The sequence below is a fragment of the Vicugna pacos genome, chromosome 21 (genome assembly GCF_048564905.1).
Source record: "Vicugna pacos chromosome 21, VicPac4, whole genome shotgun sequence".
Taxonomy (NCBI): domain Eukaryota; kingdom Metazoa; phylum Chordata; class Mammalia; order Artiodactyla; family Camelidae; genus Vicugna; species Vicugna pacos.
The window spans coordinates 28317624-28331005 of record NC_133007.1 but is presented as its reverse complement, the minus strand read 5'-3'; the positions used below and the strand labels follow the sequence as shown (position 1 = coordinate 28331005).

The 13382-nt window shown below is 33.2% G+C and overlaps 1 protein-coding gene and 1 long non-coding RNA gene across 5 annotated transcripts in view; one reads left to right on the top strand and one right to left on the bottom strand.

The window, feature by feature from the left end:
• HORMAD1 (HORMA domain containing 1) overlaps positions 1-13134 on the bottom strand; it is a 17310-nt gene extending 4176 nt beyond the window's left edge. Inside the window, exons 1-13 of one of the 4 annotated variants that reach the window (XR_012062869.1) lie at positions 12961-13110; positions 12121-12186; positions 11295-11439; positions 9873-9936; positions 9399-9435; positions 7447-7467; positions 7160-7186; positions 5568-5635; positions 4930-5081; positions 3509-3768; positions 2067-2133; positions 1909-1985; positions 1084-1167 (exon numbers count right to left, since the gene is read on the bottom strand). Coding sequence is in view for 3 of the 4 variants with exons in the window: in XM_072946624.1 (XP_072802725.1) it covers positions 1084-1167; positions 1909-1985; positions 2067-2133; positions 3509-3768; positions 4930-5081; positions 5568-5635; positions 7160-7186; positions 7447-7467; positions 9399-9435; positions 9873-9936; positions 11295-11439; positions 12121-12186; positions 12961-12990 (1098 nt within the window). In the remaining variant the exon portion in view is untranslated. Of the gene's footprint in view, positions 1-1083; positions 1168-1908; positions 1986-2066; positions 2134-3508; positions 3769-4929; positions 5082-5567; positions 5636-7159; positions 7187-7446; positions 7468-9398; positions 9436-9872; positions 9937-11294; positions 11440-12120; positions 12187-12960 lie in introns of all 4 variants that reach the window. The other 3 variants (XM_006216948.4, XM_072946624.1, XM_072946625.1) reach the window with 3 other exon arrangements.
• Positions 1-13382, top strand: part of LOC140688115 (uncharacterized) — a 16725-nt gene extending 3343 nt beyond the window's left edge. Inside the window, exons 2-4 of the long non-coding RNA XR_012062870.1 lie at positions 3054-3129; positions 3940-4118; positions 12776-13382. This is a non-coding gene — a long non-coding RNA (uncharacterized lncRNA). The remainder of the gene's footprint in view (positions 1-3053; positions 3130-3939; positions 4119-12775) is intronic.

Genomic DNA, 13382 nt, shown 5'->3' with positions numbered 1-13382 from the left:
TCAGCATTTTCATTCCTTGTCCTTTTCTAACCATAACTCAGTCATTGTTCTCAAAATCAGGAGTATTTTTGTGGAATAAAGAATACTAAAGGATACTCAATCTAAATAGAAGCTGCCTAGGAAGAGCATTTTGCTGCTGGAGGTAGTAATTTTTGAACTTCTTTTATCTCTCATTTTCATCAACACACTAGTTCGAAGCTGCCTTCTGCCAGTTCCAACTTCACACTGAGAATGTAGGAAAAAAGAGCATCTAAAAATGGCACTGTCATCAGTGGTGTGCTGGTAAATGTTCAACAACCCATTCTCTGGGAGAAACAAATCCTGAGTTGAGACATTTGCTGATTTCCATGCTATGAATACTTTCATCATGTCCAAGTTGGATGTCACTGAATGAACATTTAGAAAGAAACGCTCCAACACACCACTGTTAGAGTGTGCTATTTGTTTCCTAATGAATATAATCCAAGATATAATATTTTACACATTTTACAAAAAGCTTTTTCTCCACCTCTGAAACTTTGAGAATAACTTAAAACTCTAAAATAAAATGCAAATTTCTATTTAGTACAAGTCATACCAAAAATTAAAACGAAGCAGTGGATTTTTTAAAAAAAATTTGAGATTCAATTTATGCAAGATCTATATATATGTATATATATAGACATTCATATTTAATGTCTTATTAATAAGATAATCCATTTACAAGATAGATCATGGGAACTTTGGCATTCTAGGAAATTTCCTAGGGAGTCTGGATGATAGTGTCACTTCTCAAAGCCTTTCTTGGATTCCCCTCTCTAATGTACCCTCAGTAAAATTAACCATTCCTTCCTTTGTGCCTCTATGTAGCCTATTCAGATTGCTATCGTGGCCCTACTTGTGGACTTTCAATTACTAGACTTTCAGCTAAGAGTAGGAAGCATTATTCATGTTTTTATCTATAGCACCTAATAAAGTACCTGACACATAACAGGTGCTTACTAAATGTTGGTCTAATAAACGAAGTACTAAAAGCAAAATAAACAGAATTATGGGGGGAAATTACAAGGTTGGAATGGAAAACAAATCTAAGGAGATGCTTACCATTTTATTTTGAAATATTTTTCCACTTCTTGTTTTGCTTTCAGACACATCAAGTTCAGATGTTTTACTGACTAACCGCTCAACCTAAAAAAGAAGATAAATACACAAAACCACATAAAATAATAATATAAAAGTTTTTTATAACACAATAATGGGGTTAAAAAATTCAATCACATAAAATTTAGAGCCTTGCTATGTTGAATTAATGAAAACCAATAATTTTGAATTGGTTCTTACTGTTACAAAAAGTACAAAGGTAAAGGTAGTGAAACTGACACTGTACATAACTGACCATTCATTGAACTGAGAAAGTCCCAAATTATCTCTAGGTACCACTTTTCCAGAAGATAAGAACTTCAGCCCACTCCCACTGGAGAAGGCATGTACAAAGGAAGGTAGACAATCAATCATCAGTCCCATTATTTTCATGTTGATTTTATCTAAATGTTGCTTCAGAATTTTACTGTATATAGAAAACAAAATTAAACATGTTCTTTTCAAGCAACAAAAACACATTCTATACTCCATTGGTAAATGCAAAGGATGGTGGAGTTAATAATTGCTTAAGATTCTGCTTAGCTTTGAAATTCTGAGTCTGTGAACAGTATTTAGGTTAATTACTAAACAAATCAACCTGTAGTATACTTAAAACTTTTCAAATATAATTCCCAGATTTTGTTAGTAACCATTCTTACTGCCTAATTTTCTTCTTAAAAAATCCTTAGAATATAAGAAAATCTGAGAGGTAACAAATAAGCATATAAGCAGCAAAGTCTTTTGAAAAAAAATCAAGTTAAAAGTGAGATAGAACTCTCAAGTTTATACCTGAGAATGAGAAATTGAAAGATCTGGACTTTCTTTAGACCTCATAATTTCATCTTCGTCACAAACTAAACTTTGTTCTAGAAAAAAAAAAAAGTTAAAATGGTATAAAACTGAATTCAAAGTAAATTAATTAATTTACATTTTCATTAACTTCTTACCTCCAAGTTCATAAGATCCAGGGTTTTTTTTCTGCTTTCCTACTTTAGTTTCAGTGTCAAAATCATCCTACGTAATTATATGAAGGAAAAAGACACATTTCAAAAAGAAATTGAAACAACTGGGTAGAAGTATTTATGAACAAATTTGTTTTATGTAAACATTAAATATTACATAACACTACAATGACCTTATTGCTTGCTAGAAATCATGTGGTCCTTTAATTAATATAACAAGGCAACTTATTTATCCAAAGTAGAAAATCCTATTTTTCTTTACTTTGCAGGATTGCTTTAAGGCAAATGATAAAATATAGAACTTTATCAAAAACGTATGATGGTTCTAAGAATGCTTAGATATTACTATTGTTCAAGGGCACTGAATAAGACATGTTCACACAACAAGCTACCAATTCTACAGCTCTGGAATTTCTGTATAGCTGTTAGGACACACTTTGAATATGACTCAACCCATCTTCAGGGAGTTAAGGAAGGATAGGCTGAGTATGTATGGCAGAAAAGCAAAGGCTTACTGTCTACTTTATATTATTCCCTTTGTAACATATGTCAAAGAGTTTTGAATATTTTAAAGAATGCTACATAAATCCCAGACATATTTGTTTATAAAGCAAGACTGGGATTTAGGTTTTAGAAAAAAGATTTCTTCTTCTTTGACTGAATTGATTGAAAATTGAATTTTCTATTTTTAAAGATGTGGCCACAGAACCTAAATCAGAATAGTATCTATACATAAGAATTTATGGTCATAATTTAGAATAAAATGAGACAAGAGAAAACAAAGATGAGATTAAAGAACAATCATGTAAATGATGAAAGACTTTTTGGGAGTGAGGCTACAACAAAAAAAGCTTTATTTAATACTTCAACTCATTCACTCATTCAACCAATACTGAGAATGCATTATGTAAATCTAAGTGCTAGGCACAGGAGGATTATAAAGACGATTAAGACATCTTTCCTCCCTTCCAGGAACTTCCAGGCTGCTTCCGGACACTGACTTGCCAGGCCCTGAAGAAATTCAAGCACAGGCTTACAAGAGCTCTAAGTAGGGTGTTCTAGAAAAGATTCCAGCATTAGCTGGGGGACTGGAATAGTTCAGTGATTTTCAAATTATGCTCTAGGCTAGGGGGTTTCCTCAGAGTCCACTGTGAGGGTAGGTGAGGTGGTGAGTGGCTGGGCCTCCAGGGTCATTCCCTTCTTCATTCAGAATATTTGTGCGTTTAAATTTCTAAGAATAATGTTGTTTGCACCCAGGTAAAAAGTTTTAAAACCACAAGCCTATACCTTCTTTAAGGTCTCTTCCAAACTGGAGCTTATGATTATACTAAGTATTTATACAAATACTGCTGAGGGCTATTACAGACCTCAGAACTGAATCAAACATTGGTTACAATTGCACTTCATAGCTCTTTAAATGTGCTTACACTTGTACAGTGCTCCTGTTCATCTTCTAGATCATCTTTGTCCATGAGAATTTTTTGAAGTGGTGTTTTTAACTGTTTTGGTGATAATATAGTCGAATCAATATTTTCCATTCGTTCTTTCTCAGTGGTCACTTTTATTTTGAAGGTGTGAAAAGCTGTTGGGACTTCTCCCACATTTAAGTACATAGGCTCCCCTTCAAATATCACTCCTTCACAATCACCATCCTTAAAACCAGGAGGCTGGTAATCTGGGGGTGTAACTGCAGAAAAGTAAGTATATACTGTGCTGTTCATGAAACTGAAGAAAATATAACAATTATTATAAAAAATATATGCAGACTGAAGAAATTTCAAATAGTATAGAAGGGCATATAATAAAAAGTAAAAACCATTCTCCTACTATCTCTAAGTTCTTATCTTATTCCTTAAAGGTAACCTTTTTCCCCTACACTTTATTGGCTGTGTGGCCTTGAGGAAACTACTTATCATCCTGGATTTGGTTTCCTCATCTGTCAGATGGAGAAAATACTAGTATCGACCTCACAGCGTCATTGTGGGTATTCAAGTCTGTAAAATGCTCAGAACAGAACTGGCACAGAACACGTATTCAGTAAGTGTAAGTTATTATTGTCTCTGCTTTACATTCTTCTAGAAGACATTATGCATGTAAAAATATATATATATAATATATATATATATAATTTTAAAACACAAATGAGATCATACTATTCTGTACCAAGCTGTCCTTAACATCACTTTTTAATCTGTTTTTAATATTTCTTGGATAACTTAATTTATCAGCACATTCTTTTAAACAGCTAGCACAAGCATTATATTATATAGATGCACAATAATTTATTTATCAGTTCTCCAATGAAAGACTGTCAAGTTGTTTCCAGTTTGTTCCTAGTTTAACCAATGCAATAATGAAAATCTTTATAAACATATAACCTTGCATATTTGTCTAAGTATATTCCCAAGATACTTTTCTAGCTATAGAATTTCTGGATTAAAGAGAATGTGCACTTAAAATTTTGATACTGCAAAACTGTCCTTTTAAAATGTTTATGGCACCCATATACATTTCCTCAAGAGTGTATAAAACTGCCTGCTTCCCCTCACACCCTTGTCAATAGTGAGTTTACAAGTTTTACAGATCTGGTAAGTGAAAAATGGTATCTCACTGCTTCACTTTTTAATTATGAATGATACTGAACTTCACATGTAAATGTTCATATCACTGGAGAAGCTGTGTATATTTTAAAGCCTTTTTTCAAATACTTTTATTTCATGTAAAATTTATAATTCCAAAAATATGTAACAATTTAAGTGCTTAAAAACATTTGGGATGGAAACCAACTGTTTCAATAATAATAAAATATACAGGTACCAACTGAAACAGAATGAATTGGAAATAGTACCTTCATCATAGTAAAAAAGTTTCATGGTCAAACAAACATCATTAGGTAAAGGTCCCAGATTTTGCATTAGAACGTAAATCTTGCGAATGAGGAGAATACTTGCTTTCTTGGTGTCAGCAGATGGCATATTAGATTCACTCTTTTGGTTTCTACTAGAAGAGAATCACACATTAATTCCTTTTATGAAAACTGTGGCTTCTAATAACATAACTTCACGTTTTACTACTTAAGATTCTTACTATTAAAGCATTAAGTTGTTAAGTTAAGTTACCATTAAGTGTGTTTTAATGTCACTGATATCACTGTTAATATCATTATTATAAACTAATTTACATATATTAAGTTAATATGCATTTTATATAAGATGTTTAAAGGAAACAAATTATGGATTTTCATTATATTTCTAATCACCGAAGCACAAAATAGCTTTCTTACTCTTTGGCTCTGTTTCACAATTAAAATAGTATATAACTAGCCACAGAATTCTGGTTTGTGGCCACTCCAAGGATATTTTGTATCCTTGATGGTTAACTGAGGATGTTTGAGAAGTTTCAGAATTATTCCTGAAGTTTATCTATATAGTATTAATATGGATAAGCAGTAATCTGTAATACAAAAAGAAAACTATAGAACAATACCTTATGAAGTCCATGATCGGTCCATTACTGGTGTACTTGAATTTAAATTGGTAACACTCTGAAATTGTCTTAAGTAGAAAATATTGCAGTTATGTATCTGATATACAGTACTGGCAGCCAAGTAGCCATATACAGGTTTTGTATGACTCAGCATATATTTAATACTTTTTTCTGCATTCCAATTCCTATTGGTCCATTGAAATTTGAAAGTCCTAATAGTCAATTTCCACAGTTTGGGCTCTGGGGCTTCAGTGTTGGAGAGTTATTTTCCCACTCACTGCAATGTATGTTTTACATACCAGAGGGAAGGAACTCCTCAGCAGGCAGGTAAGACAGGCAGCATCTCTCTTACTCTAACAGAATGGCTAAGCACAGGGCTTAAATCCTTCTATATGGTAAACACAAGCAAGTCATTTAAGCCTTAAGTCTCAGTTTCCCCAGTTAATAAAAGGGGTTGAAAATAGTACCTATCTCATTGGTGCCTGTGAATATTTATCAAATGGGATAATTTATAGAGAGCTCTTAAATACTGGCACACTAAGCATTCAATAAACGTTAGTGTATCGGCAATGTTGCTCTTTTAAGTGAAAAAAAAATGTGCAACAACAAATCATCTGAAAATAAAATGAACATTTTTCTGTAGTTTCTGAACAAGTAACTTACTGATAGCCTTTGCCTTATAGCAAATGATTTTCTTTGTCACCATGGACATATATTAAGTATTACTTGCAGGTATGCGTATCAAAGAAAAGACACTCCCAACCGTCTTGAAGTCCTAATACTTTTATTGTTTTCTTTACATTTCACTTCTCACTTAGGGATGGGGTTAGCTCTCTCTTTTTTAAAAATCTGCTTCTCCATGACTGAATGAAACACCATACTGTAAAGCGGTGTAATGGTTCAGCACTCAGATCATGAACTGGCCTTCTTAGGTCCAAATTCTGTTTCTGCCACTGTGACCTTAGGTAAGAAACCTTGTGTCTGGTTTTCCTTATCTATAGAGTAGAGATGATAATGGTATTACCTCATGATGCTTATGATGAATAAATGAGATAATGCACATAAAGTCCCAAAGAACAGAGCCCAGGAATAGTAACAACTCAATAGATCTTTCCCCTTCATTTCTTGCCTTCTGGTTTTCCCTTCCATTTTTTATAATCCTTTCTTTCCTTTAATTGTCAGATGAACAGGTAGATGTGACTGGATTGGGGTGACTATTCAAAGATTAAGGATGAGTATCTTATTTTTTCTCAAACTCAAACCCTTTTATAATTCTATAAAAAGACTATTGTAAAGAACCAGAAGTCAGGAGATTTAGGTTATTTCTAATGGTTTGTGGCTTTGTGGCCTAGATCAGTCATGTAATCTCTCTTGTAGTAAGTGTATTAATCGATTTAAAGATAACAATATAAACCCTATCTTAACTCAAAAAAGTCTTTATGAGGTTCAAATGTGAAAATATATGTGAAAGTGCACTGATAAAAGTACATTGATAAATGCACAATTAGAAGCATAAGATATTATTATATTATACTTTTATGTTACTTTTAGATAATAGAGGCATTATATTTCTCTGACTCAAGCATACTTACCTGAGGGTCTTCTGGATTGGTGTATACCTATTTTAAAATAATTTACAATTCAGTTATATAAAGCTAAATATTCAAGAAGAACTAAATTGGATGTTTAGACTAAACTATTAAATGAATTCAGAAAACAAAATACAAAACAACCCCCCAAAATATTACTTTTTTCCACTGGCTAGATCAGTTGTTTGCATATAATGACACAATCAATACATGGTTTTAGTGTTATTTAATTAAGCAAGGCCAAATTTGACAGTCTTTAAAAAAGAACAACATAATTAAAAAATACTTACAGCTAGAACAACCATCCTTAGCTGAAATATAACAAAGAACAAAAATCTTTTATTCTATACAATATTTTTTCATGCTGGATCATAAGAATTCTTTGTCCTAGTTCAACATTCATTGCTAAGAAAAATAATCTTGAAGAAAATAGACTTCACATCATGCATATAAAGCAATACCTTAGACATCCTTCTCTATTCCCCAAAATATATATTTCTAGTTGACTTACTGAAGGTTGAAATTCATGTCACTGACTTAAGCAAACAGGGATACTGCTGCCAGTTACAAGGAAAATGCATATTGTGAAATAACACATTAAACCTTACCAATATGACAACCGATTTTGAAAAGAGGAAAAAGTAGAATTCAGAGCCCTGCTCATTTAGTAAAGGGAATAGACTCTGGAGACCATAGGAGGAGAGCATCAGAGGAAATTATTCACTCAAGTAATCTGTGAAAAATCAGAGTCATTCTTGATTTGGATCTGTTCCTTATACTCCCAAACCGATCAATCAACAAGTCCAATCAGTCCTACTGCCAGATATAACCTGAATCTTTTCATTTTTCTCCTCCTTTGCCATCCTGGTCTAAGCCACCATTATTTTTCACCAGTACTGCAGTAATAGATTAAGTGCTAGTCTCCTTAATTCCAATCTTATTCTCTTTCCACAGTATATTCTCTAAATAGCAGAGTGATTTTTCTTTTAATTTAGAAAATAAATCAAATGATGTCACATTTCTACTCAAAACATTCAGATGGCTTTTATTTGCACCTAAAATAAAATCCAAACTCTTTACCTACACAGCCCTGGATGCTCTGGCCCTGAGCTTCTTCCCAGCTTCATCTCCTGCAGCTCTCCTGCACTGATCCCACTTCAGTCATTCGGGCCTTCTATTTGTTCTTCGAATTCTCCAAACTCCCCTCCAATTCTTTGCGTTTGCTGCTCTGTCAAGAATATTCTCTCCTAAAATCAATGCCTGGCTGGTTTCTTCTATTTCAAGCCTCAACTTAAATGTCACCTCCTAAGAGAAGTTCCTTTGACTGCCCTATCTAAAGTTACTCCACCTCTCCATTTGCCACGTATTTTTCCTAAAAATATCCCACTGGATATTATCTGATTTTTTTGTTTTATTGGCTGTTTTCCCACTACAGAAGGGACCCGCTTTGTCTTGTTGACCACTGTTAGCATACCCAGCTCCTACCTAGGATATGTGCCTAGCACATAGCAGGCACTCAATATTTAATGAATATTAAATATTTAATGCCTTATTGAGCTAGGTTAGTGACCATGGATAAAGTTTTATCTTTTTCATATTTTTTTTTAAGAGTCGGACTTCCTTGTTTATGTTGATATAAACATAAGCTAAGTATACAAAAAGGCTTGTCACAATTTAACCTAGACTACATTTTTGAACTCTCATGAAGAAACAATTTATTAAATCATTGGTATAAACAAGATTGTAGAAGGCATGTGAAATTAATGAATGAACTTTTTTTTTGGTGGGTTACAGAGATTTTTTTTTAATTGAAGAACAGTCAGTTTACAATGTTGTGTTAATTTCTGGCGTATAGCATAGTGATTCATTTATACATACATATTATATATATTTACCTCTTCATATTCTTTTTCATTATAGATCTTTACAGGTATTGAATATAGTTCCCTTGAATGAACTATTTTAAAAGACTTTAATTTCATTAATTTTTCTGTAAGTTAATATGTGTTATTAATACAAATGAATGTTAACAATTAACCAAAACTGGCTTGGCAAAATTTAAGTATTAATTCTATTAGCTTTAAATGAGTTGAATATCAGTCTTTAAAATATTCAGATTTTCAGTATTTTGGACTGGTCTATGCCCAAGTTACTTTAAATTAATCTTTTACTACATGATAACTGCTGTTACATTCATAGAATATAAACTGTAGAAAAAAAGAAAAAAGAGACATTGACTTACGTATTTTTTCTGTAAAGCATCATAGCATCCTAACATCCTAAAAAATAACCAAGGATTAGTTTTTAGAATGAGTGCACTTCGAGAAAATAGTTTTGTTAGTAAGTCTCCATATTATCTCATTACTAAATAACACGATTTTCCTATTAAAGCTCCCTTCTTAACTAGCTTAAAACAATAAAACAAAACAAATAATGTGGCAGAAACGTAACTGTCAATAGGAGATGGGAGGGAAGGAAGACAGAATGTATCTGACAGCTATTTGTGAGGAACAGCAATAGGAGAATGAAGCCTGCTCACGTGGAGCATGAAATAAAGGAAAATTTTAATGCAAAAATCCAAAGACCTGAAAAAATGGTATCCAGTGTTACAGAAGGAAATCACTAAAACTGGGTTAAACACTTAAAGATATCCAAAGTACAAAGAAAATGTGATTTTAGAAAAAAATAATTTTCTTTCATTAGGTATTTTACTCACCACTTCACTAACTGCGAAGATCCTGGACAACTTTTGTCTTCTCTCAGAATTTTGACACAAAGATCTAAATATAAAAGTGATGATATAAACATAGAGCTACTTAAGAAGTAAACAACTAGAAATTTAGATGAAGAGTATTTTCTTCAGCTGCATATTACAGGTTTATTATTAATGGCAATGAATATAATTAAAGGAAGAAAAGGTTTTATGGAAACAATTTTTTAATCCTTAGTATAAAAAGGCATCATAATGATCAGGATGTATATTGATGGGAAAAAAATGTCCATTTTAAAAGCCATAGAATACTTAGGGTTACCTATAATGCTCACATGCAATTGTTACCCAAGAATCTAGAATATTTGCTATGGACTCTTTTCCCAGTAAAATACTTGCAACAGGCTATCAGATACAGCCCTGCAAGGAAGCAACAAGTAATATAGTGGGAAGAACTGATATTGCTGTTACAGGTTCCTTATCTGAAAAATTGGGATAATATCTACCTCATAGGCCTGTAATATGAATTAACAAGATACCATACATAACGTAATGCTTAACATATTGCCAACAGAGTTGATGCACAATATTAGGTATATATTATGTGCTGCACAGTAAGTTATTGTAGTATAAACTGGTTATATTACTTTTACCACTTTAAAATAACACAAGAACATATACTACCAGTGTACAAGGCTATAAATAATAGAATGTTTTTACCTATTTACTTCTTCACTATAAGAGTAATGTCAGGAGATAATATACTTGAGAAACTGAGGGAAATTTTTATGATTAAGGGCTTTCCAAGGTATCTAATATACTTTAGAAAATCACTTAGCTGTCCACACAGAAACTTGTTCATGAATGTGGCATTATTTATAATAGCCAAAAAGTGGAAACAACTCAAATGTTCATCAAATGATGAGTGGATAAATAAAATGTGGTATCTCCATGTAAAGGAATATTATTCAGCGATAAAAAGAATGTAGTGTAATCCATACTACAGTATGGATGAACCAAAAACATTATGCCAAATGAAAGAAGCCAGTCACAAAGGACCACATAGTGCATGATTTCATGTATTTGAAATGTCTAGAATAGGCAAATCCAGAGACAGAAAGCAGATTGGTGGTTGCCTAGGACTGGGAAGTGGGGTAAGTGGAGAGTGATTTAATGGGTATGGGGTTTCCTTTTGAGGTGATGAAATGTTCTGAAACTCACTGTGGTGATGGCTGCATACCTCTTTGAATATACCAAAAGTCAATAAATTGTGCATTTTAAATGAGTGAATTGTTAGGTATGTGAATTAAATCTCAATAAAGCAGTTATTAAAAAACCAAAATCTCTAAGTCAAAAATTACCATTTCAGATCAAGTGAAAATAAAAACAACACGTTTAAAGAAAGTTTTTAAATAAACATTATATTACCATCTAGATATCTTGTTCCATAAGCACACTCTGGAAATATTCCTCTCAAATACGTGATGCAGGATACCGAAACTGCTAGAAGCCTCTTCACTAACACTAAAGACTGCTGCTCAGTTGATATCTTATTGGGAAATACCAATGCACTCTAAATTTAAGGGAAATTAAAACATTTCATTTAGATTTATTTAAAATACAGTTTTCCTGAACTTAAAGTAGATCTAATTTTTTTTGCATAAGCATGGTACCGTCCCAGAATTCTTAACCGTAGTGGTTAGTAATCACCAGAAAATCAAGGTGGCTTTTCAGTTGTGAGGGTGTTTCCAGGATAGCAGCCTAAAGGTAACATACAAAAAGTGCTAAAAAATCGGGTCAGAAATCCCCTTGCTGGTTAACTGTCTGTAAATGCATTATACAAGGATAAATAACATTGATTTTTCTCTTCAGTCACTGACTAGGTTTAACACAGGTTAACTGTAATGCAAGATCTGCACAGAGAAGACAATGTTATCCTTGTGTGGCATAGAAATTCATTGTCTAGGATTGGACTTTGTGAATGATAATTTCATCAAAGCAAAAGACTAGCATTCGTTGATACCTAATGCAAATTGAATTTGAACCAGCAATTTAATGCAATGCATCAAACATCCAATAAAATTCTCTATTAATTCAAATTAATTTAACACATATTTTCATTTCTTAAAACATGTGGAGTCCTGATATCATTAAACCCTCAAAGAGTTGACTCTAACTTTCAAACATAAAAATAGTTAAGACTTCAAGAAACAATAAAATTAGCTAAATTAAAATATATTACAAGAAATCATACCGTGGAGGAAGTTCTCCGCAATTGTGCAGTGGCCATCTTCTGATAAAGTATTTTCTTTAAATCAACCTTGTGACACAAATACAAGCTTCAACTTCATATCTTATTTTTATCTCTAATATTCTAGTTTACTACATGTAAAGTCAGAAAGAATTTTATATGAATAGAACTATTTTTACCTAAAATGGAATCTTCAAAAACAGAGATTCATTTTGCTATACAACTCTTTTAAGTCCTAATTTTAAGCCATCTAACTAGCAAGCCTCACAGAAATGGGTTTATTAAGAAAGCTCGTTAAAAGACCTTTAAAGAAAAAAGCATGATCTGTTTTTCTTCACTTCACAGTATTCAAACACTGACAACATTGCACAGGTAGGTAGTAGATAATGAAAAATTGCCCGTCAAACGCTTTAAAATAATCTTTTAATTTTTGTTTTAAATTTGTAGTTTCAAAATGACCAAATCAGGTAACTTTCCTTCCCCGAACTTTAGCACGACTCTGGATATAACATATTGTTCTACTCTGTGGAAAAACCATAAAAGAGCAACAGAAAACACTCTAGATTTTGGGGGGGCTGATTCTGACTTTCTCAATTATAACTTTGATATTTTGACGTAAGTTTCATTTTTTTGTCTCAATTTCATTCATCTTAATCAGACAATTCATCTAGAAGAATTCACAGAAGAGTCTATTTAAGGTAAACGTTTAAATTTATCCTGATGAGGCCTGTAGTAGAAGCCACAGCAGACCTAAAGAACCTCTTGTGAAAAGTAGGTATACCTTCCTCCTCCCCACCTCCGCCCCCCGCCAATGTTTCACCATTAAGACCTTAAGAAACTTACAAGTAGATGGGAGGTAACAGAAAAATACATCAAAAAGAAAAAGAGAGAGAAAGAAACGAAAAGAAGGAAAACGAAAAAGAAATTTGTATTACGGAGCGTCTGAGGGTCCTGAGACGGCGACCCGGAGAGCGGCAGGTTGCGGCACGCGCTTCGCCCGATGCGCATGCGCCTTCCTTCAACCGTTGCCTGCAGTGGCGCGACAGAAGCCTTTTGACCCCGCTGTGGAGGTCAACTTTCCCGCCAAGAGCAGCGCAAGGTGCGCTGGGAAACTCGAGGGCCCGAAGACCTCGCCTCAGCTAGAAAAGCTACATGCCTTAAAGGGAAGGTTAATGGCACGTGCAAAGCCTTCCCGATGTACATAGCTTTCCTACAGTGACCGAAGTGTTTCCAGCCGCCGTTTAATTAAATTCTGACTGTTTTGA